Genomic DNA, 26,093 nt, shown 5'->3' with positions numbered 1-26,093 from the left:
CTGTTGCAATAGTTCAAAAGAGCAACAACGGTGGCATGAACAAAGTTGGTAGCAGTAGAGATTATGAGAAACAGGTCCCTTCTGAACAGGGTGTAAAACCGGGGCCAACTTATTGGTGAAGCCAAAAAAAAATTTTCTTATGAATCAGCTGCCAAGCATTGGTTAAAAAAGTGGTCAAAGATGACTCCACGGTTTCTGGTGGAACAACAAACATCCATTTATGAAGATGGGAATGAATGAAGTAGGAATTGGGTGATTGGAGAAATAAAAGAATTGCTTTTATTAATATTAAATGCAATATGAATATATTGCAAGTGAAGATAAATACTGGGAATAAATGTCAAGAGTTCAGGGAAAAAGTCAGGACATGGAATTCAAACATGGGAATCATCAGTAAAGAGATACTATTTAAAGTTACAAGACTGTTGTTGAAAGTGCTGCTATAAACACTGGGGTACAAGTGCCCCTATGCATCAGTACTCCTGTATCCCTTGGGGCAATTCCTAACAGTACTACTGCTGGGTCATAGGGGAGATCTATTTTTAATTTTTTGAGGACCTCCACACTGTTTTCCAGAGCGGCTGCACCAGTTTGCATTCCCACCAACAGTGCAAGAGGATTCCTGTTTCTCCACATCCTCTCCAGCATCTATAGCCTCCTGATTTGTTCATTTTAGCCACTCTGAATGGCATGAGGTGATATCTCAGTGTGGTTTTGATTTGCATTTCCCTGATGAGGAGTGACATTGAGAGGGAGGGAGCCAAACCATAAGAGACTCTTAAAAACTGAGAATAAACTGAGGGTTGATGGGGGCGGGAGGGAGGGGAAAGTGGGTGATGGGCATTGAGAAGGGCACCTGTTGGGATGATGAGCACTGGATGTTGTATGGAAACCAACTGGACAATAAATTTCATATAAAAAAATAATAAATAAATAAATAAATAAATAAATAAATAAATAAATACAGAAGATTTAAAAAAATAAAGTCATAAGACTGGACAAGGCCAGCTAGGGCATGACTATAAACAGAGAAGTAAAGAAGTCCCTGGACTGTTTCAAGATTAGGAAGAGAAAGAAAGACTACCAACTAGAGACTAAGACAGACAAGGGCTAGTGAAGTAGTGGGTGAATATGAGAGCACTGTGGCTCTCAAACCAAGTGAATAAAGTGTTCCAAGAAGGAAGAAATGAACAACAGTGACAAATGCTGAAAACAGACTGAATAAAGAGGAGTACTAAGAATCAGTCACTGAATTTGGCAATGTGCAGCACTGAAAAAACTTTCAGCACAGTCATGGAGACAATAGTGCACCCAGAGTAGGTATAAAGACATGAGGAACTAGTAATAAACTCTTTCAAGGAGACATACTGTAAAGTGGAGCCTAGGAAATCAAGATTATCCTATAAAAAGGATGTGGAGTTCAGGGTGTTTTTAGTCCTCCACTTTTTTAAAAATATAAAAAATATTATTGGACATCTATATGCTTATGGGAATGATCCAGCAGAGAGGGAAAAAGTTTACAATACAGAAAACAGAGGGGACAATTGCTGAAGCAATGTCCTTGAGCAGCTAAGAGGATCTGGGCTCCAGTGGACAACTGGAGGGTTGGCCTTAGATGACAGTGTGCATGGCTCAGCTTCTGTGACAGGTGAGAAGAATGCCTGAGAACACAGGTGGCAAGCTAGTAAGTAGAGAGGGAGGCAGAGGTCATAGAATGTCTATTTTCTCAGTGACATAAGGAACATCAGAGAATCATTTACAGATTTTTAAATAATTATAATTTTAATTATATGTATACATGTAGCAATTAATAAAGCTAAATAAAAAAGTATAAACACAAAAACATTTCAAAATAAAGTTATTAACAAAGAAATACCTACAAAACTTGCTATATAGATGAGTTAAACATTTGTTTAAAAATGTTTAATTATCAGCATTTTTATGTTATAAATCTTAATTTTATTAATATATTACACATTAATAGAAGCCCTGAAGAATACCCAAAGGGTTAAGATAATAGAATCAATATTAAGTCGGTCAAGTGTCTGACTTCATCTCAGGTTATGATCTCACGACTTGTGAGTTCAAGCCCTGTATCAGGCTCTGTGCTGACAGCTGTCTGTCTCTCTCTCTCAAAAATAAATAAACATTAAAATTTTCTTTAAAAAAAAGAATCAATATTAAGTAGTATTTGCCACAATTTATAAAACAACAAAATAGATAACAATTTAATCATAAATTCACTACTTCATATGTATTTAGAATCTGATTTATACTTATCTCCAAAGAGAAGATATAAGGGTTGATTGAAGTATTAGCCCAGGAAGTTTTTCTGACCATAAAATTGGTTTTCAGCAACTTGCTTTATTTAACGCAGAAAAAAATCTTACTAAAGAAATCATTTCAGTAAGAAAAAAAAGTGGTATATAGTCCTTTTCTACGTTAAATGTTATGTAAATAAATTAATATGTGGTAAAATAAATACAAATCAAGCATAATACATCATAACACATACTATATCATATATATCTTAGGACATTCAAAAATAATTTATCATGACAAATTTCTGTAATCTATATAAAAATGTCAAAGATGATTTAAACTCACTAATACTATTCTAATACTATAAGATCACTAGGAATCTTAATCTACAAACTCTAGAAATATATTTCTCAGTAAAACAAGCATTTTTATATAAGATATTTTGTTTTTGTTTCAGATGTGTGTGTGTGTGTACATGTATGTGTGTGTGTGTGTGTGTGTGTGTGTGTGTGTGTGTGTGTGTGTTAAAGAAATATCCTGGCCTTTTTATTTCTTCCTCTTTATTCACTCACACTTAGAACAAGACTGAAAAGTGTTCAGATGGGGAAAAAAGATTGTTACATAACTATTAGGAACTGGAAATAAAATTGCCAACAGAACTGCCAAAAAAATTACTACCAGTAAACTTACATCAATGGTCTTCACATTTACCATTAAGTCCATAAACTACTTAGAATTATATAGAAGTGGAGAATGTGCATGTATTTCAGGGAGAAAGTACATAGACTTTCATACAATTTGTCTATGGTGTAAGGCCCACTGTCACAAATGAGAAATAGTATGACAGAATTTCAGTAAACACATCAATAGTGTCATAAGAGTAAATTAGTTTTCCTTCATGATGGCACCCAAGGCATAGGATATAAAAGACAGGAAAACAGTAACCTAGATAATAACAAGCATCAAATGAGAATTTTTCCTCCATGTTTTCAGGGACAGTTACAGAAAATACTTACCAACAAAGACAAAATTCCATTAGCTACTGCTAACCCACAGTGCAAAATTTTTTGAGTTCCATATAAAAAAATCACTACTACATACACATACATACACAATCTTTTTTTGTGTGTGAACAGCCAGAAAATAGTTTAGAATTTGCAGAAAAAAAAAAAGCTTTCTGGGCCATGTGTTCTCCACTGTGCTGTGACTAACAAACTGTGCCATAGCATGAAAGCAGCCATACATAATACCTAAAAGAAAGGTCATGGCTATGTGCCAACAAAATTTTATTTACAAAACAGGGGCAGGCCAGATTTGTTTGCTGACCTTGGATTTAAAGAATTTACTGCAATTACTGTTTGAGGATTAAAAGGCCACAAGCCAAATTTTACTCCCAGGTTTTTTGGTGACTTTAAGGGTTTTTTGTGTTACAAACTAACAGTGAGGGAACCTTGTTTTGTCAACTTTTGTAAGATTAAATGAATTCAGAGCAACGAATACTACAAACATTTTTATCCATAATAAAAATGATAAAAAATATACTTAGTATTCTTATAGTCCTACTATTGCAGAATAGGTAAAAGTTTCTGATCAAAGTAAAAAATGTTTCATGTGAAGAAAAAAATATCCAAGACTGTAATCTTATCACAAACAGCTTGTAAACTCATTACAAACTGACATCTAGGAATAAGGACACAATTATTTGAACCACAGTATCACTAAAACAATATAATAAAGAGATATTTTATAAGAATCTTACTTTAAAATTGTAGTATTATACTAAATGGCACGCTTACACAGGGGTTCTATACGTCCTAATTATATTGTAGTTTCCTAAAATTTCATCTCAATTCAAATTGCTAAATCTAAAATGATAATATGACACAACAAGCACTTAACTGTTAAGAGTATACTTGGCTACAGATTTCTCAAAGGGAATCATTTCACACTTTGGCCTAGACAAACGTGCAAGTACTATGTCCTAACATATTCTTAGGAGAAAAAAAGGAACTGAGCCACATTAATTTTTCATTTCATTAGTACTACAAATTAATCATCTTCCTACTTTTACAAAAATGTATTTTCTAATACATTTGTAATTATTTCATAGGGGCATTTTTATAAATATTACTCATGTAATTTCTAAATTTAACAGGAACACTATTTTTCTACCATCAAACTTGCTGTTTCTTTAACTGTATTAATGAAAAATGGTTCTTTTCATTAAATGTATTAACTTTAGATATGCAATTTAAAATAATAAAACTAATTTCTTCTATCTACATGATCTCCATAGATCAGAACCAAAAAAAGCAGCAAATAAAAAATGCATCACAGTTGGATTAGTAGAAATTACAAATTGCCCCATATATTTATTTAAAATTAGGATTTAGCCCCCAAACACTATAAACATCTTTATTTATCATAGTATTCCCTTTCCATGATATGCAATGGCTTTTAAAGTTCAAACATATTTTTATATCCAATTATTTAATAATATTTCATTAAGGAATGTTAGGACTCTGAACACATGCCTGGTGACATTACTGCTGTAGCAAAGGAATAAAGACAGCATGCCTGATGATTTTCATACCCAATAAGTTATTAAAATTGTCAATTATAACAAGAAAATCTGCATTTAGACATCATGTGAAAATATAATTCTGCTTATTTCCAAATGAAGAAATATTTATATAAAAAGAATCAATCAGTTGTGTGAGTAGAGAAAAGCAGATCATCATACTATAAGGAAAACAAGCAAAGTAGTACTCTTGGTAGGATATCTTAATGCAGAAAATAATACCCTTAATAATTATGCAGAACACACTAGAAAACTATTTAATAAAAGACCTTGTTTTGTACAACCCAAGGAAATATTCCATTTTCTTGATTTCTGAAAATCACCCAAATATAAGAAAGATGTTTAATAAAAATCTCTTTTAAATTAATACCCTAATTATGTGAATGTGTGTGAATGTGTGTGTGTGTGGGTGTGTGTATGTGTGTATGTAAGTCTACTGGTTTCGTTGGTGAGGCTGGGAAAAGTTTCCATCCATTTCAACCATTTTGCATAAGCTGAGCAACTTCAAGTCCTTTAAGACACTTAAAAGTGGATGTGTTAGCATTTCTAGAGAACTATTTATCCACATAATTGTTTACCATTCAGACTGAAAACAATTAAGAGTTCTGGTCATTCCCATTTTGATTAGGAAATTGCAGAGAAAGTCTTCTATTACTTCAGGTACTGGTTGCTTTGAAGGAAGGACTGTTTTCTGCTCCTGAAATTTAAATGTACAATTATTTATTTTGAAAATATAAAATCATCACTAAGCTTTTGTTAAGTTTATTTATTTTCTTTTTTTAAATGTTTATTTACTTTTGAGAGAAAGAGAGAGAGAGAGACAGAGCATGAGTGGGGAAGGGGCAGAGAGAGAGGGAGACAGAATCCAAAGTAGGCTCCAGGTTCAGGGCTGTCAGCACAGAGCCCAACACGAGGCTGAAACCTACAAACCATGAGACCATGACCTGAGCCAAAGTCAGACAATTAACCGACTGAGCCACCCAAGCACCCCTGTTTATTTTGAGAGAGAGAGAGACAGAGAGAGAGAGGACATGCCCACAGGTGCTAGAAGGAGAGGGGCAGAGAGAGAGGGAGAGAGAAAATCCCAACCAGGTTCTACATTCAACAGGGAGCCTGACATGGGGCTGGATCCTACAACCCTGGGATTGTGACCAGAGCAAAAATCAAGAGTCAGATGCTCAACTGACTGAGCCACCTAGGCACCCCTTTCAATAAGCTTTGATTACTGGTACTGAAAGGCTGTTAATTTATTCATTCACTTGTTCATTTTTTCATCTAATTTTTTTTGCGTATTATGCTCCAGGGACTATTTTAATCACTAAGAATAAAGCAGTAATGAAACTAGATAAGACTCAGTGTTCATACCTAATGGTCAAGTAGATGAAGACAGAAAATGAAAAACTAAATTAAAAATATATAATATGGCAGATGGCACTAAGTGCCTAGGAGAAAAAAAGCAAAGGACTGAAGGGCGGGAGAACCAAATGTATTAGAACACAGTCATGCTCATTTTTTACATATTGTCTATGGATGCTTTCATACACATGACAGAGGTGAACTGCAACAGAGATCTTACGGCCCTCAAAATCTAAAATATTTACTATATGATCCCAGAGAACATGTTTGCAAACCCCTAAACTAGAAAAGTGGAGATATTTCAGCAAGTGAGATATGAAATTAGAACAGCCATAAAAACTATTATGTCACATAAGCCCATGTATAAAATAAGACAAATAATGGGTAAATCCTTAAAAATATCAACAGTATGGTTGCCCCCAGAGTGCATTCATTTTCTTTTCATTGGCAAGAACTTATTAATCTAACTGCCAATCATTTAGACAGACAGATCTATTTTCATATATAGAAACCCAGAAGTAGACTTTCCTTCTTCATTGTCCTTCTTAACCTGGTCTTGATTACATACCAGGTAAATGTTACATACCTAGTAATAGTTACATAGAAATGCAGTGAGGAAAGAATCTCTGTTTCCCTAAAAATTTCTTTTCTTTTTTTAAATTTTTTTTAAGTTTATTTATTTATTTAGAGAGAGAAAGAGAAAGAAAGAGAGTGCGTGCAAGCAGGGGAGGGACAGAGACAGAGGGAGAGAGAGAGAATCCCAGGCAGGCTCGTCATTGTCAGCACAGAGCCCGATGTAGGGCTCGATCCCATGACCCGCGAGATCATGACATGAGCTGAAGTCAAGAGTCAGGCACTTAACCAACTGAGCCACCCAGGTGCCCCTAAAAAGTGCTTTTCAAAAGAGCTATACATAACTTACTGCTGATCTTAATTACTAGTTGCTACAACCTTCAAACAGTGATCAGTTGAAGCAAATTTGGCGGGCTACAGAAATTTTCTGACAAATGAATAGGGTTTTAAAATGAATTTTTTTAAAGCTCAAGCAGAATAATTTGTAATATCTTTCCTAAGGTCATTTTAAAAGATATTATATAACAGTGTTGATTATATGCAGGACCCTACATCACACATGGAAGATGTCAAAGCAGCAGAATACAGCATCCCTGTCTTCAAGTCTTTGCATTACGGTGGAAATTTATATATAACTACTGGGTAAGGGTATAACACTGTTGGAAGTAGACATTCATTTTACAATAATAAATGCCACCTTGGCATTTTTGGTCAATAAATTTGAAAATGATATTTAGAATGAGATGGAGGATAGCTGAAGGAATTGGGAACATAGGAGGAAAAGGACAGAGAGACTGTACCTTATCTAGTTTCTAAAGATGTCTGTGAGCTCATGTTTGTATGTACATTTGTATGTATGGTCTGGTAGACTCCTGCCTTCTCGAATAGTATTTTCTTTCTATTTCTTCCTGAATACATCTGATACATATACTTTGAAACAGCCAAAGCAGAAATCCAACCACCTTAAAATGCCATGTTTCTTATACATGGAGACTTACAATCCTATCAACATATTATACACACATGCATACACATACATGTTCTAAGCTATAATGTGATCATAAATGTTTCTTTTAACTTTACATATAATATTCACTCAACATATATTTGCTGAATGTCTCCCACATGCCAGGCACCATGAGAGGTGCTAGGTATTAAATTTGAATGAGATACTTCCCTATCTCAAGGAATGAAAGACTAGTTGAATAAAAACAACATATCCCCAGAGCACCTGGGTGGCTCAGTTGGTTAAGTGTTTGACTCTTTACTTTGGCTCAGGTAATGATCTCACAGTTTGTGAGATGCAGCTCCACAACAGTCTCCCTCTCTCTGTGCCCCTCCCCCCACTCACATCTCTCTCTCTCTTTCTCTCCTCTCTCTCTCTCTCCCTCTCTCTCCCCCCTCTCTCTCTCAAAATAAATAACTTAAAAAAATTCCCCTACCACATTCTTTAGTAAAATAGCTCATAAGAAAAAAAGTTGTAACATATTAAGCATCCCTATCAGATAAATATTTCCATGAAAAAAACCCACAGAATTTTGCAAAAATACATTTTAGTATCTGTATCCAATACCAAATTCTGTACATTAGAATTTAAAATCCTTGTTTTAACATCTGGTGAGATTAAACAGGCAGAGTTCTGAGGGAAGGTGTCATTTGTCATAAAGTTATGCAAGAGTAACCATGATACGGAAAATGACAATCCAAAAAAGAAGAAATATGACTAATTACTTAAAATTAAGGTGTGATGATAAAATCACAAGAGAAAAAGGCACAGCAAGGGATAGGACTGTATTTACTAAGTAAAGTACTTAAAGTTTAAATGACTTTCCAAATTTCACATAAAAGTCTCACTGCTAAGCTACAGGCTGTGTTCAAACTACACAAACTATAGGTTGTGTTCAAAATTCTCACCAAAATCTGAGTATCTGTAGCCTGTTCTTGGACCATCTGAATTGCTTTTGCCAGATCTTCTTCACCTTCTGGAATGCTAAAATTGTCATCTGGTATCTAAATCAGAGAAAGAGTATAGAAAGAGTAAGCAGGGATATAAAAGTAACTTACTTCATTTCAGAAATAATTTTTCCTCATAAAATAAAGGATCACAAAAATAGACACCTTATGTAAGATGCCATGTAATTCTGAAGTTTGTGACAAATGGATAACCAAGCAGGAAGCTTTCTGACTTCCTTGTAAACATCATCAATGTCACTTCTGATAAACTAGAGATCAGTTTATGGGCATCTGCTCTTATCTATAATGACAAATATAGTCTAACAACTCTGCTGAGAAAAAATGTAAGACCATTTCTTTTTCATAACTACAAGTAACTGCAAATCTCTAGTTTATTAAAAAAAACAAAACAAAATAAAATGAAGCTCACTGCCTGAATGTTATGCTCTTGGAAAAATGCAACAGACTCTAACTATGATAATAACGATAGTTAACATTCACTGTGTGCTTCCTACATGCTGATGAGTTTTATGTATCTTACATTAACTCCTTCAGTAATTTCATATGGAACATATTCATTTTATCTCTATTTTACTAGTATAATAAAAAGTTATCTACTGTTTGTCCTTTTACTTGCTCAGGCCACAAATTGCCAGGCTTGCTTCCACAGTTTCACTTGCAGTGCCTATCCTTTAGGAGTGACTCTAGGTGCCACATCTCAGAAGGAACGATAGGTCCTATCCAAACAGTGAATGAAAGGAAAAATTTGAGGCAGGAACTACATTACACACAGAATTAGAGTTAAGCTGAAAGGAAGCAGGGGATCTGACCTACAGCCAGTAGTGGGAATCTGGAAAACCCATCCAAGAGCAGAATGGATGTTTGGGAAGGAATGCCTGCTGGACAGGCAAACTGTAGTAAGGATCCACAAGGCAGGTGATAAGGAGTTAACTTTGAAGCACAATTAACAGGAAACCAAAAGAGCCAGATGGATTAACCAATCTAAACTTTTAAACAGAACTTTCACACTTCACTCTTAACTAGCTGATATTAGCTAAATTCAGTTGAAAAACTAACATCTCTTAAGGAAAACAAAAAATAAAATAAAATAAAATAAAATAAAATAAAATAAAATAAAATAAAATAAATATTTCTTAAGAATGACAATGAGTTTACAAGTAAATACTTAAAATGAAAAAATTACCTCTTCATATTCATAATCATCTTCAGATGCCTCAGTTACAGTGACCTCTGAAATCATGTCAAGTTTCAATCTCAAGATATATGGGATAAAATGATTCATTTAAAATTGATTTGACATTAAAATTCGGTATTAGATCCATTTATCTCACCGAGTTGTTAAATGTAATATAAACTCTTTAAAATTTCTCTTCCCCATATAACCTACAAATACAGATATCTTAAAACAAAATATTTTTATTATTATTTTAAAGCATTGTTCTATAGAACCCAAACCTATAAAAAACTACATTCCCATACATCTATTTACTATCTAATGAGTTCCAACTTGATTGTAAGGCTTACAAAAATGTACATGGTATATATAATAAGATAGTATAGATTAGAAAGAGAAAAGAAAACTTATGGACATGAAAACTATGACAGTCAATTTTTTAATTTATCTCAAACTAATTTAAATTCTCAGAGCTCCAGAGTCATTCACAGTGCATTGTGACTTCTTAAAGTATTACGAATTTCTAAAAAGCACACCAATATCCATATATAAGTAAAAAAACAGATTTCAATGTTTTCATAATAAAAATTACTTAAATATCTTCTTATTTATCATATATTTCAATCTTAAAATTAAATTTCATTCACAGGAAAGGCAGCCTAATTAAAGCAAAGTATACAGTAATCATAATTCAATGGTCCATAAAGTATCAAGAAATAAGCATTAAAATATCAATGGAAATGACTAGTAAAAAATTCTAACAGCATTGTTGTAAGACTTTCAAAAATCATAAGTTACTTTATAAATGAAAACTTCAAGATAATGCTTAATTTTGAAAGAAATCAAAACATATACCATTAACATTTTGTTGGTTGGTGGGTTTACATTTCTCTCCATATGTACAGATGGGATTATGCCAAGTTCATTCAAAATGTATGAAATTAAACACTTTAATGTATAGTAATCGTTACAAAAATCAAAGACGAGATTAGCCTAGCTTTTGTTTTGCTGCTGGTTATGAGAAATTATCTTCCAAGAGTTAGCTAAAAGTGTATATAACAACTCATGCTGTTTGTAATACAAACTGATATCACTTATACAGTATTTAAGAGAAGCAGACACTGTTCCTCATTCTCATCCTACCTGCAAACTATAATCATCTCCATTTTACAGATCAGGACTCACAAGCACAAGGTTACACAGCTAGGACCTAACACAGTTGGTGATCAGTCCCGGAAGTACAGATTTCACTATGCTATACTTAAACCTCTCGTTATTCCATATTCGTCTTCTATGCTATGTAAACACTTGAAGTGTTTGCCAATTATCTTCCACACAGTTCTAAACCTCTAAAAGATAGGTTATACAGCTTTGTTACTCAGTTCCATCATAAGCAGTAACTCTTCACTGTTTATCCAACTGGAAAGTCACTTAAGCCTATTTCAGTTACGAACAATTCTTAGGAACCAGATACCATCAAAAGGCCAGTATTTCATTGTCAAACAAGTTTATCTCCCAATAATATGGTGAAAAGTAATTTTGGCTCAAAAATAACTACTTAATTTAACTAATTAAATAAGTAAGTAAAATAACTAATTAAAAACTAACATGGTAGATTAAACTACTACAGAAAAAAAAAAAAAAAGATGCAACCCTGCAGCTGATCCTACAATACCCATACTGGGTAACTTACCCATATGAACTTCATATGGCAAATTTACCCATACTGGGCACCAGGAGTGAAGGACCTACCTATATTAATCTACTACCATGGAACAGTTTCCAATAGCACTTGCCTCACTCTCTAGTCCCTTGCCAGCAGCCTTCTTAAGAGACCACCAGGCTTCCACTAACAGTCTGATCAAAGTATTTAGTTTTCACTAACATCCTACTTAAAGAAATTCTAACATCTGTCCTATTTCAGTTCCAGAGCCACTCTAATACTTTAAAGGATTTCTTATGTTAGAATCCCACTTTCGGGTGCCAAAATCTGTACTTTTTATTATTATTGCTTAACAAACTCCCCAAACCTTCAGGCTTAACAATAAGCATCCATTACCTCATAGTTTCTGTGTTCAAGAATTCAATAGTGGCTTAGCTTATGGATTTTGATTTGGGGTCTCTCGTGAGACCTCAGTGAAGATAGCAGCTAGGGCTGCAGTCCTCTGAAGGCTCGGTGGAGGCAAAAACGATCCATTTCAAAGATGGCTCTAACATTGTTGGCTAAAGGTTTCAATTCCTCCCCATGTGGGTCTCTCCACAGGCGTCTTTAGCATTCTCAAGACATAGCGGCTAGCTACCCCCAGAATAAGCAATATAAGAAAACAAAGTGGAAGCCACAATGTCTTTTATGACCAAGCCTCAGAAGTCACATCATTGGTTACATAGGTCAACCCTATTCAGGGCCTAAGGGAGCTAAATAAGAGCATGAGTATCAGGATGTGGGAATCACTATGGAAGCTGGCTACCACAGACAAATTGAGGACTTTCAAGAGTATTAAGAGTTAATGCATGTAAATCACTTAGAATGGTGCCTAGCTTATAGTATATGCTATGCAAGTATTTGTTATTATTTTCCTTGTTCTAGAAAGAGAGGAGTACCTGTGGAGAAGTCTCATAAGTCTCTCATGGCCTAGTTCCCCCAGGCTTTAAAATGAATGGATTAATAAAATTCATTCTAAATCTTCTTCCTAAGTTTAGATTTTTCTGATACATTTTCACTTTTTTCAATAAAATTTCCAGAAGTTCAGCTACAGGAAATCAGTCTCCTTTCTATGGAAAAGTATACTAAAACTTGATTTTGTAAGAAGTCACTTGTCTTTAAGTCTCCAGAAAAGCAATGTCATTCTTCATCACTGCTCATACCATAATAAATTTCACAAAGAAGTAAATATTCTAAAATCATTTAGATAGACTTTAAAATTGTAAATTAGCCAACTGATAAGATTAATGTGAGGAAGAAACATCAAAGCATAGGTTGTTAAACATAGCAATACACAGAGAGAAAAAAAAAGATTTGTCCTCAAAGCTTTGGAAATATCAAACAACACCTGCCATACTGCTATCTGGAAAATATCTGAGGCAACAGCTTTTGAACCCTAATAATATAGTTTCCCCAAAATCAAAACAGTAAGTGGAAAAATAACTACCATTTCATAAAGCTTAAAAGTTTTGTCATATGGATCATTATCATATTTATTCTCACAACAATCCTCTGACATTGAATAACACAGATATAATCATTTCTACATAAAAAAATAAAAGAAAGAAACTTAATCAAGGAGATTAAGAAATCTTCCAAAAATCATATACCTATAAGTGACAAAGACAAATTTCTTAAATAAAAATATCAGGAATTTTCTACATTATCATATTGTGTCTACAGTGACACAACAAGAATGTGCAATTTTTACCAAAATCCTAGGTACTTACTTTTCAAACTTTCTAGTGTTATATCATCAACAGCTAAATCAAACCATTTAAATAGCTCAATTTGAAGACCCTAAAGGAAAGAGAAGTATAAAAGAGGGCAAACATACCAACCCAAAGATTAAATTAGCCAAGGGCAAGAGATTAATGAGACAAAAGGTCAGGAAGAGGATAAACATCCAAAATAGGAACCACTATTTTCCTTGACTGGTATTTTCAGTATCCACAAAAATGATCCGTACATAAAATCTTCCCAAGAGCAACTGAGTTGAAATGTGACATTGAGGTGCTACCGAAGAAATAAATGTACTTTGGCATGTGCGTTGGTATGCATCTGTCTGGCTGAGCTGGCTAGCAACACATGGACAAATGCACAAATGAATCCCCAAATGATTGTGTGGCAGTTTACAAATATGCATATAGTACAAAATATAAAAATAAGTAAGTATGGAAATTCAAAGAGAAAGAACAGAAATAAGATAAAGGTAAAGATACAGTACATGCCATAAAGTCTCACGAACTCTGTCAAACATAAGCTACAGATTTGACCCAAAGCTTCCCAGCAGTCTGGGTAAAGAGGGGAATGTAATCAGATACGAATTCTGTAACCATCCAACAAAAACAGATGAGTTTCTCAGCAGATGTACAGCAATTTCTGGTTGTGAAGCCCGAGAGAAATTACTCTCTCCCATTCTCATAAAGAGAACACTGTGGATTGTACCGATATTGATTCCCTTGGCCATCGGGACAGCCAGAAAGACTGAGTGAAGCAGGATCTGATGGAATACCATGTGTAAAAAAAGGTTGGAAAGACTGCTTTAGAAGCAATGTTGCCAGAATAGGAATAAGCAATTGACCAAGAATTGCCTGAATGATAAAAACCCTCTACTCTCATTCTACTTTTACTGGACAACTTTCTCATGTGTAATTTAATCTCTAAGGTGACCCTATTCTGCAGGAAATGTCCATACAATTAAGCTGGTCACAGTTCTCAGGCAAAGTGTTTTTTTTTCCATTGCAGAATAAACCAGAATTCTGGCTCAAAATCAGTTTCTTAATGCCAAGAAAAACCCTCTTCTTATTATCTGTCTAGTATTCCTTCAAAGAACATTGTTAAACTCCATTTCCGAAATTCATTTTTCCCTCCTTTCTATTCTCTTTAGGTCTAGCTATTGCCTTTCTGCCTGCTTAATGCTAAGTTGACATCTAATATTGTGCCTAGTGTTCTAGTCTCCTCTTGCCCAGGGTAAAGTCGGTGATTCCACTTCCTCTCTGACCTGCAGCCACAGCCCTTAGCACCACCCATTTCTAGGCCACATTCAGTATCCCAGAATCAGAGCCTACACCCAGACTAAGGGTCCCACTCCACATCTCCCCTTGCTCTGAAAGAAATTCAGTAATACTTGTGATTTGCATATAATTTGCATATTATGTATCAGTTCCCTGATGGTACTTGGTCACCATGGGTGAACTGACTGGCAGTTTCTGCACTGGCAGAATCTGTACCAGATCTCGACCTTGTAGATCCTATCAGAAAATAGGCCAATATACGCAGAAACTGCCAGGAAACCCTAAATCCATCACAGTACTACAGAAGACACAACTGCAAGAAGCCTCAGAGAAGCATTTCAGCTGGCATAATGGAGTCGAGCTTGAGGTGACAGTTGATATGATGGGGTCACAAACAAGGCTCTACAAATGAACCACAGCCAGAAAACTATAAATGATTTTTAGATGTGAACACCATACAAAGTGTTCCTCACACGCTCGTCTCTTCCCAGTGCTGCACTGGAGGTGCCTCACTGCCAGCAGCAGCATCTTTACAAGGAACTGGAATGAAACACACAGTTAATTATATTTTACATGATTTCCCAAAGCTACTATAGACAGAAACTGCTTTGTAATCTTTGCCATCACTGCAGAGCCAATGTACATGAAGGCAATCTAAAATCTAGCCTAGATCCTTCATGACCAACATTTTACTTACCAAATTGAAATAAAAGTACTGTAAATGGCAAACATCACAGCCATGGTTCCCTTTCTTAGGAATGCCAGTTTGAATAATATAACTTAACTGAATAATAGACACCGAAGATGGCAGATAACTGGCTACCACTTGCTACCACTTTCTCCACTGTTATTTGTTTTGTGCAGTCTTTCCCACCAAGTCTTCAGGAGGTCTCAGAATCTTATTAACACCACATACCAGGGAGCCACTACCAATTCAACAGACACGGCAAGAGTGGAAATTTATTGGCTACCCCTGCCCCAGACACCATTGCACATCTTCTGCCTCAGAAGGTGGAAAATAACTTTCTTTTCAAAATGTAAGGCTCACTGTTCTCATAGCGGGTGGTGGTTTAAGTTTTTCCAACTTTATGCCAGGAGATCCAAAGATATGGGCTCTATAACTGAAAATATAGATATACCTCTATCTGAAAATATGATGGCTAGGAGTTAAGAAATTTGTTTACAGCCTTATTACTCCAATTATATTCTTTAGACCAGCAGCACCAGCAACACCTGGGAGCTTATTAGCAATGCAGAATTTCAGCCCTCACTAGAACTTACTGAATTAGTCTTCATTTAAAGATCCGTATCTTTGATTCATATGCACATTAAAGTTTGCCCAGACTAGAGGACACACAACAAATTCTTTCCTTCTTTCCAAATAGCCTATGACTTTCATGCTTGTAAAATTCAGCACTCCAGGTTTAGTAACATGCCTTTTGGTCTAGATTCTACATTCAGACTGTCTATCCTTGTATTTGAATATATGTAGGGTGCAACTAAGATGCCATGGACAAATTAATTTTCCCAATGATAATAAGAAATAGATGACTTGAGTACCTAATGATTATTAAGGATTTTACAAGTATCTGCTCACTCAATACTACAAAGATTCCAGAGAAGTAACATAAGAGATGGGAAAAATCACTAAATGTTAAAAATAATGAATAAAAAGGCTGTTAAATGATAAAAATTCAATTTTAATTAAAGTTATCAGTGAACATTACTATTACCATGAACGATTGTCTAGGGATATAATTTAAGAAAACAAGCATGCATCTTAGATGAGGTGTCTAAGTGTGTTTGCCATATTTCAGTTGACTAGTTTAATGGAATCTTTAATTTTGCACTTTCAGAAATAGTTGACTTTGGGACTGAATCCAGAGTTGATCAGCTTCAAAAGACTGGTTTAAACTCACTCAACCCTCAGAAATTGCTGGTGGGGCCAGAACAAACCTCTTCAGTGGTCAGCAAACTTATCTCCATGATCTAAGAAGCCAAATTCTTAGCATTGGAATGCGCTGAAAGATAAAATAATCAAAATCCAGCTAGAGGAGCAGAGAATCAGTGCAAAAGGAGGGAGATATCAAAGACAATACCTTGGGGGCTCCACTTTCCTAGAGTCCATGTATTCCATTATTCTTCCTTGAACATTTCTTTTGACATGTAGCAACAAAATCAATTAAACACTAGCTTTCTTAGTACAATTCATTCCAGCTTGCATCTCCCAATTGGACTGGGCATTCCCATATGTCCCTAGCCATACATTAAATGTAGTTCCTACTCCATATGGAAAACCTTACCCAAGCTGTCCTGATTTCTAATAGAGAATTCATTCATAAGAGAACAATCAGCTTTCTTTATACACTCGACCCTTTACAAAGCACATAGTTAAAATCTGGTCTTATGTTTTACAGTGTTGCAAATATCTTTCTAATGAGAAGTTCTCCAGAGGATTCATGTGCTTTCATAAACAGATTTCTTCAAAGCTCTGGATATAGCTAAGAAAGGAACAATGTACATGTATGTTTGTATCTTGTGCAGAAGTTTAAAACATAAAAGCAATGATATTGTGAATTGCTTCAGAAGAGAAACAGGTAACACCTGCCTTTACAGGTAGTAGGTTACAAAGAAGAGGTGTTGCAGGGGTAAGAATTATTTTTCCTGCATACATTCTCTAAACTTACAAAGAAAACGGGGACTTTACTGAATTAAGCCATTCCCCTCATGGTGGATCCTGGCTGTTTTCGGTTTGGGCCCTAATAATTTGTACATGTTCTTTATGTTTGAATGTTTAACAGCAAAGAAAAGGGTGACTTCCTGAAGAATTACAGTCAACCTCTTTTAAAGATTTAATATTGATATCTTGTTGTCTAGTATTCTAAGGAGCATCTGTTCAGTCATAAATAAGCAAAGCCCAAGACCAAATGCAGTAGAAGTGATTAAGTATATGTGCAAAGTCGAGAACATCAGATTTCTGATTCATTTGTGCATATTATAACTTTTATTTACCCACTGCAATAGCTCAATTAAATTACCTGAGAGCTAAAGACTTTAAACCCAAGAAAGTCTCACTTCAGCAACTATCATAATTGCCTTAAGAAACAATGTCAAATAACATTATACAGTCAACTCTTAATTATGCATGTTAAGAGAGCCCAGGGATACAAGGATAATTGGCATTCAAAAGTAATCCTCAAACTTCATTTTTTTTTAATTTTTTTTTCAACGTTTATTTATTTTTGGGACAGAGAGAGACAGAGCATGAACAGGGGAGGGGCAGAGAGAGAGGGAGACACAGAATCGGAAACAGGCTCCAGGCTCTGAGCCATCAGCCCAGAGCCCAACGCGGGGCTCGAACTCACGGACCGCGAGATCATGACCTGGCTGAAGTCGGACGCTTAACCGACTGCGCCACCCAGGCGCCCCTCAAACTTCATTTTAACTAAGAGTTAAAGCCTCACTTATGACTGAACTTCCCACCTAAACAATGAATGTAGGAAAACTAGCTATCTGTGTAGTTCTGCTATCCCTGGACTACCCTTTGGTTGAAATCCAAAATAGTAGTCAACTAAAGGGAGATGGAAGAAAAGCAAAAAGGCAAGATAATTCATAAACCGGATAATAAAATCCTAAAAAGTTAGAGTTGCTTATATTTACAAATGCGATTATTTGGAGAAATCTTTGTCAGGCAGGTTTTTTTGCAAACTGCTATACGTTTGCAGTTGTAACCCAGTGATCACCTGGAAAATTAAGTAAACCGAAAAGCTGTACTATATGGGAGTCCACCATTTATTCCACAGGGATATCTGCAAAAAAGTTAACCCATTGTGTTGGCCTCATGTTAACAAACCATGTGTTACAGAAATCATCTTAATGTAAACAAAAATAAGATGCTGGTTACCATTCACTACCAGGGACACTGAAAAACTTTATACTTGATGCAGTTAAGTTCTGTAAGAATTGTTGGCTCATTTTCGAATTTAAAAAGGAATTTTACTGGGAAAAGTAGCTATTTAGAGCTCTGAAAATAGTACAATGCCTCATTTAAGACACTAAGGCACTTACATATTTCCTTTAAATTGATTTTGAACTATTGAAGCATATATTCCTATAAAGATCATGTTTGCATTGAAGAAAATACCACATATTCTCTTTGATCTTTTCAACTAAGTTCTTCAAAGCTCCCTGAAGCACCGGTGTGTACAGAGCCTGAGTCAGGACAGGTGAACCAGTTTGCCAAAGCCCACAAAACCAATCATTGCCGAATCTCTGAAGTCTTGAATTAAAGCCGGGGGATTCAAAGTTGGACAAAGAAATAATAAAGCAGATTTTGGAGTTTCCTTGATATCTTTAAGAATAAAACAGATAACCCTCTCACTCCTACCTGCCTTAAAAAAGGCACCTTTTTCTCATGAACTCTTCTTATCTCTCCAGTACAATTACTCTACATGCCCAGCGGAGGTGAGCTCAAAGGCCTTACCAAGAAATAGTGAACCTAATTATTCACATATAGCTATTCCATTTTTCTGGTATTTCCATTGATAATTGCTCATCACTGCCTGGTTTCCTCCTAACACCTCTGAGCCTTTTCAGCTCACCGGGTCATCATTTAGTTGCTTTAAAAAAAAATGTAATAATTATTATTAAGTAGCCAAAATTGCAACTACCAAGGAAGTTGACGCTACCACAACAAATCATTTAAGCATTGGTCAACTGAACCATCTACAGAATCACAGGTTGAATATTCTGAGCTTCAGCTCCTTAAAACGCAAAGGCCGAAGTCTTTCCCGGTCTCCTAACTTTCCCTACTGAATTGGTTCCCACGGTATTCCGCAGGTTTAGGGCTTATTTAGGAAAATCACTAAGCAAAAGGGGGGTTGAATCAATCTGTTGTACCACCTTAACATAAAACTTCCATCCAAAGTTTGCAAAGTGATGACTAAGTACCAGATTCCTGAAGGTTCTTCCAACAGGAATGCGGCAGCCTAACACTCCGAAAAGGGGAAAAATTTAGTGGGTAGCTATCAGGGGAACACGGTGCGGGAGACTCCACCATGAGGTCCAAATGGCGTCTCGTCCGGCTTGGTAGCCACAAGCCTCAGAGGGCGCCCCCAGTGGGAAGCCCGCGCCCTCGTCCCCAACCCGTTACCAAGGGCAGCGCCTGGAGGCCGCGCCTACACTTAAGGATACGCTCCAGGTAGTAGGCGCCCTCGGCGGCCACCGCCTCCGCGGTGTCCCGAGCAGTCGTCAAGCCCATGCCCAACGCTTCTTCCAGGACCCGCAGGGCCAAGGAGGGCAGTCGTTGCTTAGCAGCCATCCGAGGCGGAACGGCCCGCTGCCTCCCTAAGAGCAACTGCGAAGACGCCTGCCCGAGACCGCACGCAGCTCTCGCGAGACTCTGACACCCTCACGACTTCCACCCAGCCAGTTCCGCGCACCTAAGGGTTGCTGCAGCCCAAAGCTTTAGGGCCCTCTGAGTTTCACTGGTTACCATGGCAATGTCGTTGCCTAGTTACCCTAGGACGCGGCTCCTGGAGTGGATGAGATAAAACGCAAGAAACAGTCGGCTTGGATTATATACATTTTGTTGCCGAGCCAGCTTGGGGTTTGCTTTGGTTTGGTTTTCATTTTAACCCTAGCATTTCTTTCTCACTTGGTTGGCTTCCCTAAGTTGTCCTTCTCCCGGTTCTTGCATGCCCATCATCAGCTACCTAATTTTAGATGTGTGGAGAGCCCCCATTATCCACAGGGAAAACTCCTGGAAAAGAGGAAGAACCTCAGTGCCAAGAGGGAAAAAAAAATTTTTTGTAGAAAGTATAATTGAGAGATTAACTCAGGTGAATTACCAGCCTCAGACGCTGAGCAACAAAATAGGCTAGGGGCACCTGGGTGGCTCAGTCGGTTAAGCGTCCAACTTCACCTCAGGTCATGATCTCACAGTTTGTGGGTTCGAGCCCCGCGTGGGGCTCTGTGCTGATAGCTCAGAGCCTGGAGCCTGCTTTGGACTGTGTCTCCCCACCCCCCCCACCCCGCCCCCACCCCCCGCCCCTCTCATGCAGAGGTCTCAGAGGTCTCTGTCTCTCAATAAAAAAAAAAAAAAAAAAAAAAAAAAAAAAAAAACTAGGATAGTCACCTTAGTCAATTTCCTTCTTGGGTTCCTTTAAAACGTTTATCTGAATATCTGTTTTGACTTAGGTTTCATACACTGGGACTTGGAAGAACATTTGTAGCGTTGACCCTTGCCAAGAGAAAGCCACTTTCATAAGAACCATGAGGTACAAATAGTCCTAACATAATGTATTATAAATGATATTTGTCCAATCATGTGCACTCCTTTTGCAATGACAGAATCTTCCTCAGGTTGTATTGTGTATATATCAGAAGCACGTACTGAGCCTTTTTCTTTGCAGATTCTTTTTCAGTCTATGTTTTTTGATGAAAACTGAATGCCAAACAGCAATTCGTTATAAAAGCTCCCATTTACTACCAAAACAAAACAAACAAAAAAGGAATAGTAGTAAGCATCCTAATGAGGTGATTGAGAGCCTGGGTGTTGGAACGAGAGGCTGCATTCAGATCCTGGCTCCACCACTTACCAGCTCTGAAACCTTGGGCAAGCCACTTAATCCAGGCCTCAGTTTTCTCATTTGTAAAATGACCATAATAATATTACCTACCTACAACAAAGCATTGTTGCAAGGGGTAAAACATAAAGAATTAAGAACTTACCAGACAAAAGTAGACACTAAGAAATAGTTGTTATTTCTATTGAAGTTAATTGCTTAGTTTTGTTTTGTTTTCAGAATAATCAAAACTCACAATTAGAAATAATACTTCTTCGTTTCTCATACCTATTCTTTTAAAAACTTACTCTTTGGGGGCGCCTGGGTGGCCCAGTCAGTTAAGCAACTAACTCTTGATTTTGGTTCATGCCATGATCTCACAGTTCGTGAGACTGAGCCCCACATCAGGCTCTGTGATATTCTCTCTCCCTCTCTCTGCCCCTCGTTCTCTCAATAAATGAATAAATAAACATCTAAAAAAAAACTTACTCTTTGTCCTTGATGTTTCCCATCAAGCACATCCTCAGTGCTTATTAAATTCAAGGAACAATTACTAAGAGGCTGAAAATGAAAATAAAGGAGAGGAACTCTGAAATTGGGGGATCTACTCCTTTTACAGAAAGTCTGCTGTTTGTTCCAAAGGGAGGCATTACCTTATCCCTCAAGTTTGTTTTCTGTAAACACATGTCTGAGAAATGGCCCAGGTAAGGAGTGGTCAGGGCTTTACACGCCCAGCAAAGCATGATGGAGCATGAGAAAGCCATGAAGGAGAGTCTCTCTGAATAATTAATGTTTACATTGATTTTTTTTTTTTGTCTGTTACATCAGCTGTTCTCTTTCTTAGATTTTAGATGTAGTATGTCATGTTCTACACATAGGTTTGAATTCTAGCTCTTCTGTATGATCTTAATTAATTTAAGCTCTTTGAGCCTTAGTTTCCTCTTATCTAAAAGAGATATTTTAATACCTATATTACCAAAATACAGTGAATGAAATGTCTTCTTTGGGAAAATGTCTATTCATGTCTTCTCCCCATTTCTTAACTGGATTTGTTTTTTGGATATTGAGTTTGCTAAATTCTTTATAGACATTGGATACTAACCTATTATCAGATGTGTTATTTGCAAATATCTTCTCCCATTCCTTACACTGCCTTTTAGTTTTGTTGATTGTTTCCTTTACTGTGCAGAAGCTTTTATTTTGATGATGTCCCAATAGTTTATTTTTATTTTTGTTTCCTTGACTCAGGAGACATATCTAGAAAGAAGTTGCTATGGCTGATGTCAAAGAAATTACTACCTGTATTCTCCTCTAGGATTTTTTGTGGTTTTGGTGTCACATTTAGGTTTTTAATCCACTTTGAATTTATTTTTGTGTTTAGTATAAGACAGTGGTCCAGTCTCATTCTTTTGCATGTTGCTGTCCAGTTTTCCCAATACCATTTGTTACAGAGACACTCTTTTTCCCATTGGATATTCTCTCCTGCATGGTGGAAGATTAGTTGACCATATAGTTGTGGGTTCATTTCTGGGTTTTCTATCCCAATTATTCAAAAAAGTTAAAGTTTCTCAAGAAATCTAACAACAGAACTACCCTATGATCCAGCAATTTCACTACTAGGTATTTACCCCAAGAATACCAAAATACCAATTCAAAGGGATACATGTACCCTAATGTTTATAGCAGCATTATTTATAAGAGCCAAATTATGGAAACAGCCCAAGCATCCATTGACTAATGAATGGATAAAGAAGATGTGGTATATATATACAATGGAATATTACTCAGCCATAAAAAAGAATGAAATCTTGCCATTTGCAATAACATGGATGGAGCTAGAGAGTATTATGCTAGACAAAATAAGTCAGTCAGAGGAAGACAATAATCATGATCTCACTCATATGTGGAGTTTAAGAAACAAAACAAACAAGCAAATGGAAAAAAATAAAGAAAGAGTCAAACCAAGAAACAGATTCTTAACTATAGAGAATAAACTGATGGTTACCAGAGGGGAGATGGGTGAGGAGATGGGTGAAATAGGTGATGGGAGTTAAGGAGTACACTTATCATGATAAGCACTGAGTAATATATAGAATCGTTGAATCACTATTTTGTACACCCAAAACTAATATTACACTGTATGTGAACTAACTGAAATTTAAATAAAAATGTTAGAAAATAGTAAATGAAATGGAATATATAAAAAGCACTTATCACCATGTCTAGTATATCAAATCTTTCCAATAAATAGTTGTTAATAAAATTGACTTGAAATATTGAATGATGTGCTGATCCCACATTGGAAGTTATATTTCTAACGAATTTACAAATATAGGAACATTTTTAAGAAAAAAACTTAAATGTTTTTACTCTTTTTAATGTTTATTATTTTGAGAGATGCAGAGACAGAGTGCGAGTGGGGGAGGGGCAGAGAGAGAGGGAGACACAGAATCCGAAGCAGGCTCCAGGCTCTGAGCTGTCATCACAGAGCCCAATGCCAGGCTCGAACCCACGAACTGTGAGATCATGACCTGAGCCAAAGTCGGACACTCCACGACTGAGCTACCCAGGTGCCCCTAAATGTTTTTAGAAACACGCAGCCCTCAAAAAGAGGAAGATCTTAATAGAATCAGAAGAAAATAAATTACAACCAATATCCACTACTTCAGGTAGAGGAGAACTGGGAAAAATACTTGTCACAAAGCTTTTTTTTTAAAAGTCCTGTAATTCAAAGAAGTGTAATTACCAAACTCCTCATAAAACAAATTATTATTTTTTTTATTTAAAAAAAATTTTAATATTTATTTTTGAGGGAGGGAGAGAGAGAGGGACAGAGTGCAAGTGGGGGAGGAGCAGAGAGAGAGGGAGACACACAAAGCAAGCTTCAGGCTCTGAGCTGTCAGCACAGGGCTCAAACTCACAGACTTTGAGATCATGACCTGAGTGGAAGTTGGATGCTTAACTGACTGAGCCACCAAGGTGCCCCTAAAAAAAAAAAAAAAAAAAAACAAGTTATTTTTTAACCTAGAAGTCTAATTCTTTAAAAATTCCAAATAACCAAAGTTTTGCTTCAGAGTTCCCGATTTGCTTATGCCAATTCCATGGATTTTAAATTTAGAAATCACCTAAGATATTTTTGATTCAACTATAATTTGAACACATTTCACTGTGACTTAAACTACAGTACATTTAAAAGTTCAACTTAGAGCCATCTTTAATATTTTATTAACCTTTGCATCTCTACAATAATTGCGTAATTTGTTAGAGCAATAAAATAAAAGCAAAAATAATCTTAACAAATATAGACATGGGGCACCTGGGTGGCTCAGTCGGCTGCGCGTCAGACTTCAGCTCAGGTCATGATCTCACAGCTTGTGAGTTCGAGCCCCGCGTTGGGCTCTGTGCCAACAACTCAGAGCCTGGAGCCTTCTTCAGATTCTGTGTCTCCCTCTCTCTCTGCCCGTCCCCTGCTCATGCTCTGTCTCTCTCTGTCTCAAAAATAAATAAAAACATCAAAAAAAAAAAAAAACAAATATAGACAGAACCAAAAATTGCCTTCAGATAAAAAACAAGATGCAAACTTTTGTGGTGACTGCTAATATCTTAAAACGAGTATGTTTTTGCAAGGGATGACTTTTAAAATAATATAGTTACATTGGAATTCTTGTTCTGTTAGTTACTGGTTTAACTTAAAAGGGGTGTAATAGTTACAAACAGAGAGAGAGGGAGGCAACCCACAAGAGACTCTTAATTACAGAGAGCAAACTAAGGGTGGATAGAGGGGTGGGGGAGAGAGGAAAATTGGTGATGGGCATTGAGGAGGGCATTTGCTGGGATGAGCATTGGGTGTTGTATGCGAGCCAATTTGACAATAAATTATATTTAAAATAAAAAAAATAAAATAAAAGGGGTGTAGAAGCCCTACTAAGAAAAACAAAAACTTCAGATCATACTAGTGGTTTCAGTTATAATGCTATCCTATAGTCCTGCTATCATGCAGTCCTTCTATTCTATTGTATTTCCTTTTTAAAAAATGTTTTCCAAGCTTCATTAAAGTGGAAAAAAAAGAAAGTAGCTGAATATTTTGATGAATGAATGGCAAGCTCTCTAGTTTCCTCTTGAATATGTTTCTGAAAGAGGTAAATAAAGAAAACCAATGGAGACAGTCAATATGAAGCAACAACTACAAAGGACAACAGATTTTATTTGATCCCAGCCTAAATGCTCCATTTTTGTAAAAGTGAAATTATTTTTAAAAGCAAACCAGAAAGAAATTTGACAATGGATATACTCTCCCCATTTGTAGTTTCAAAGCAGAAAATATTCATATGCAAAAATATAGTGAAGTACTATTCAATATTTACAAGTTATAAGTGTTAATTTTCTTCCAATAGAGCCCAAGTCATTTACTGATACATCTTCCTATAAAAGTATCTTATTTTCTTTCAAAATTTTAAAGTAAGCAGTAGCCAGTTTTAGAATTTTGGAATTCATAGAAGTAGTGGCAATTGACTGTGGTGAAATTATTTTTCAACCATACAGCTGTATTTTCCCTTTTTATACCATCAACCATTTGAAAATCCATGTCTCCTGTACTCACGGTTCATGTAAGGTCAAACAGAATCAATCCTCTGACTCTGAGGATCACATGACCCTAGCTTAAACTGATAAAAATAGTTCATTCTGGGTCGCCTGGGTGGCTCAGTTGGTTGAGCATCCAACTTCAGCTCTGGTCATAACCTCACACCTCATGGGTTCCAGCCCTGCATCGGGTTCTGTGCTAACAGCTTGGAGCCCGGAGCCTGCTTCGGATTCTGTGTCTCCCTCTCTCTCTCTCTACCCCTTCCCAGCTCATGCTCTGTCTCTCTCTGTCTCAGAAATAAATAAA

General features: G+C 36.3%; 1 protein-coding gene across 3 annotated transcripts in view; it reads right to left on the bottom strand.

Annotated features, from left to right (window-relative positions):
- Nucleotides 1–20,087, bottom strand: part of SPAG16 (sperm associated antigen 16) — a 995,967-nt gene extending 975,880 nt beyond the window's left edge. The window contains exons 1-4 of one of the 3 annotated variants that reach the window (XM_045481131.1): nt 19,833–20,087; nt 9,930–9,976; nt 8,687–8,782; nt 5,422–5,540 (exon numbers count right to left, since the gene is read on the bottom strand). In XM_045481131.1, the coding sequence (XP_045337087.1) occupies nt 5,422–5,540; nt 8,687–8,782; nt 9,930–9,976; nt 19,833–19,959 (389 nt within the window). In that variant the 5' untranslated portion in view covers nt 19,960–20,087. Of the gene's footprint in view, nt 1–5,421; nt 5,541–8,686; nt 8,783–8,890; nt 9,003–9,929; nt 9,977–19,832 lie in introns of those variants that run through there. The other 2 variants (XM_045481130.1, XM_045481132.1) reach the window with 2 other exon arrangements.
- Nucleotides 20,088–26,093: the final 6,006 nt, after the last annotated feature.

The sequence above is a fragment of the Leopardus geoffroyi genome, chromosome C1, assembly GCF_018350155.1.
Source record: "Leopardus geoffroyi isolate Oge1 chromosome C1, O.geoffroyi_Oge1_pat1.0, whole genome shotgun sequence".
NCBI lineage: Eukaryota > Metazoa > Chordata > Mammalia > Carnivora > Felidae > Leopardus > Leopardus geoffroyi.
This window is presented reverse-complemented; position numbering and strand designations above follow the sequence as displayed.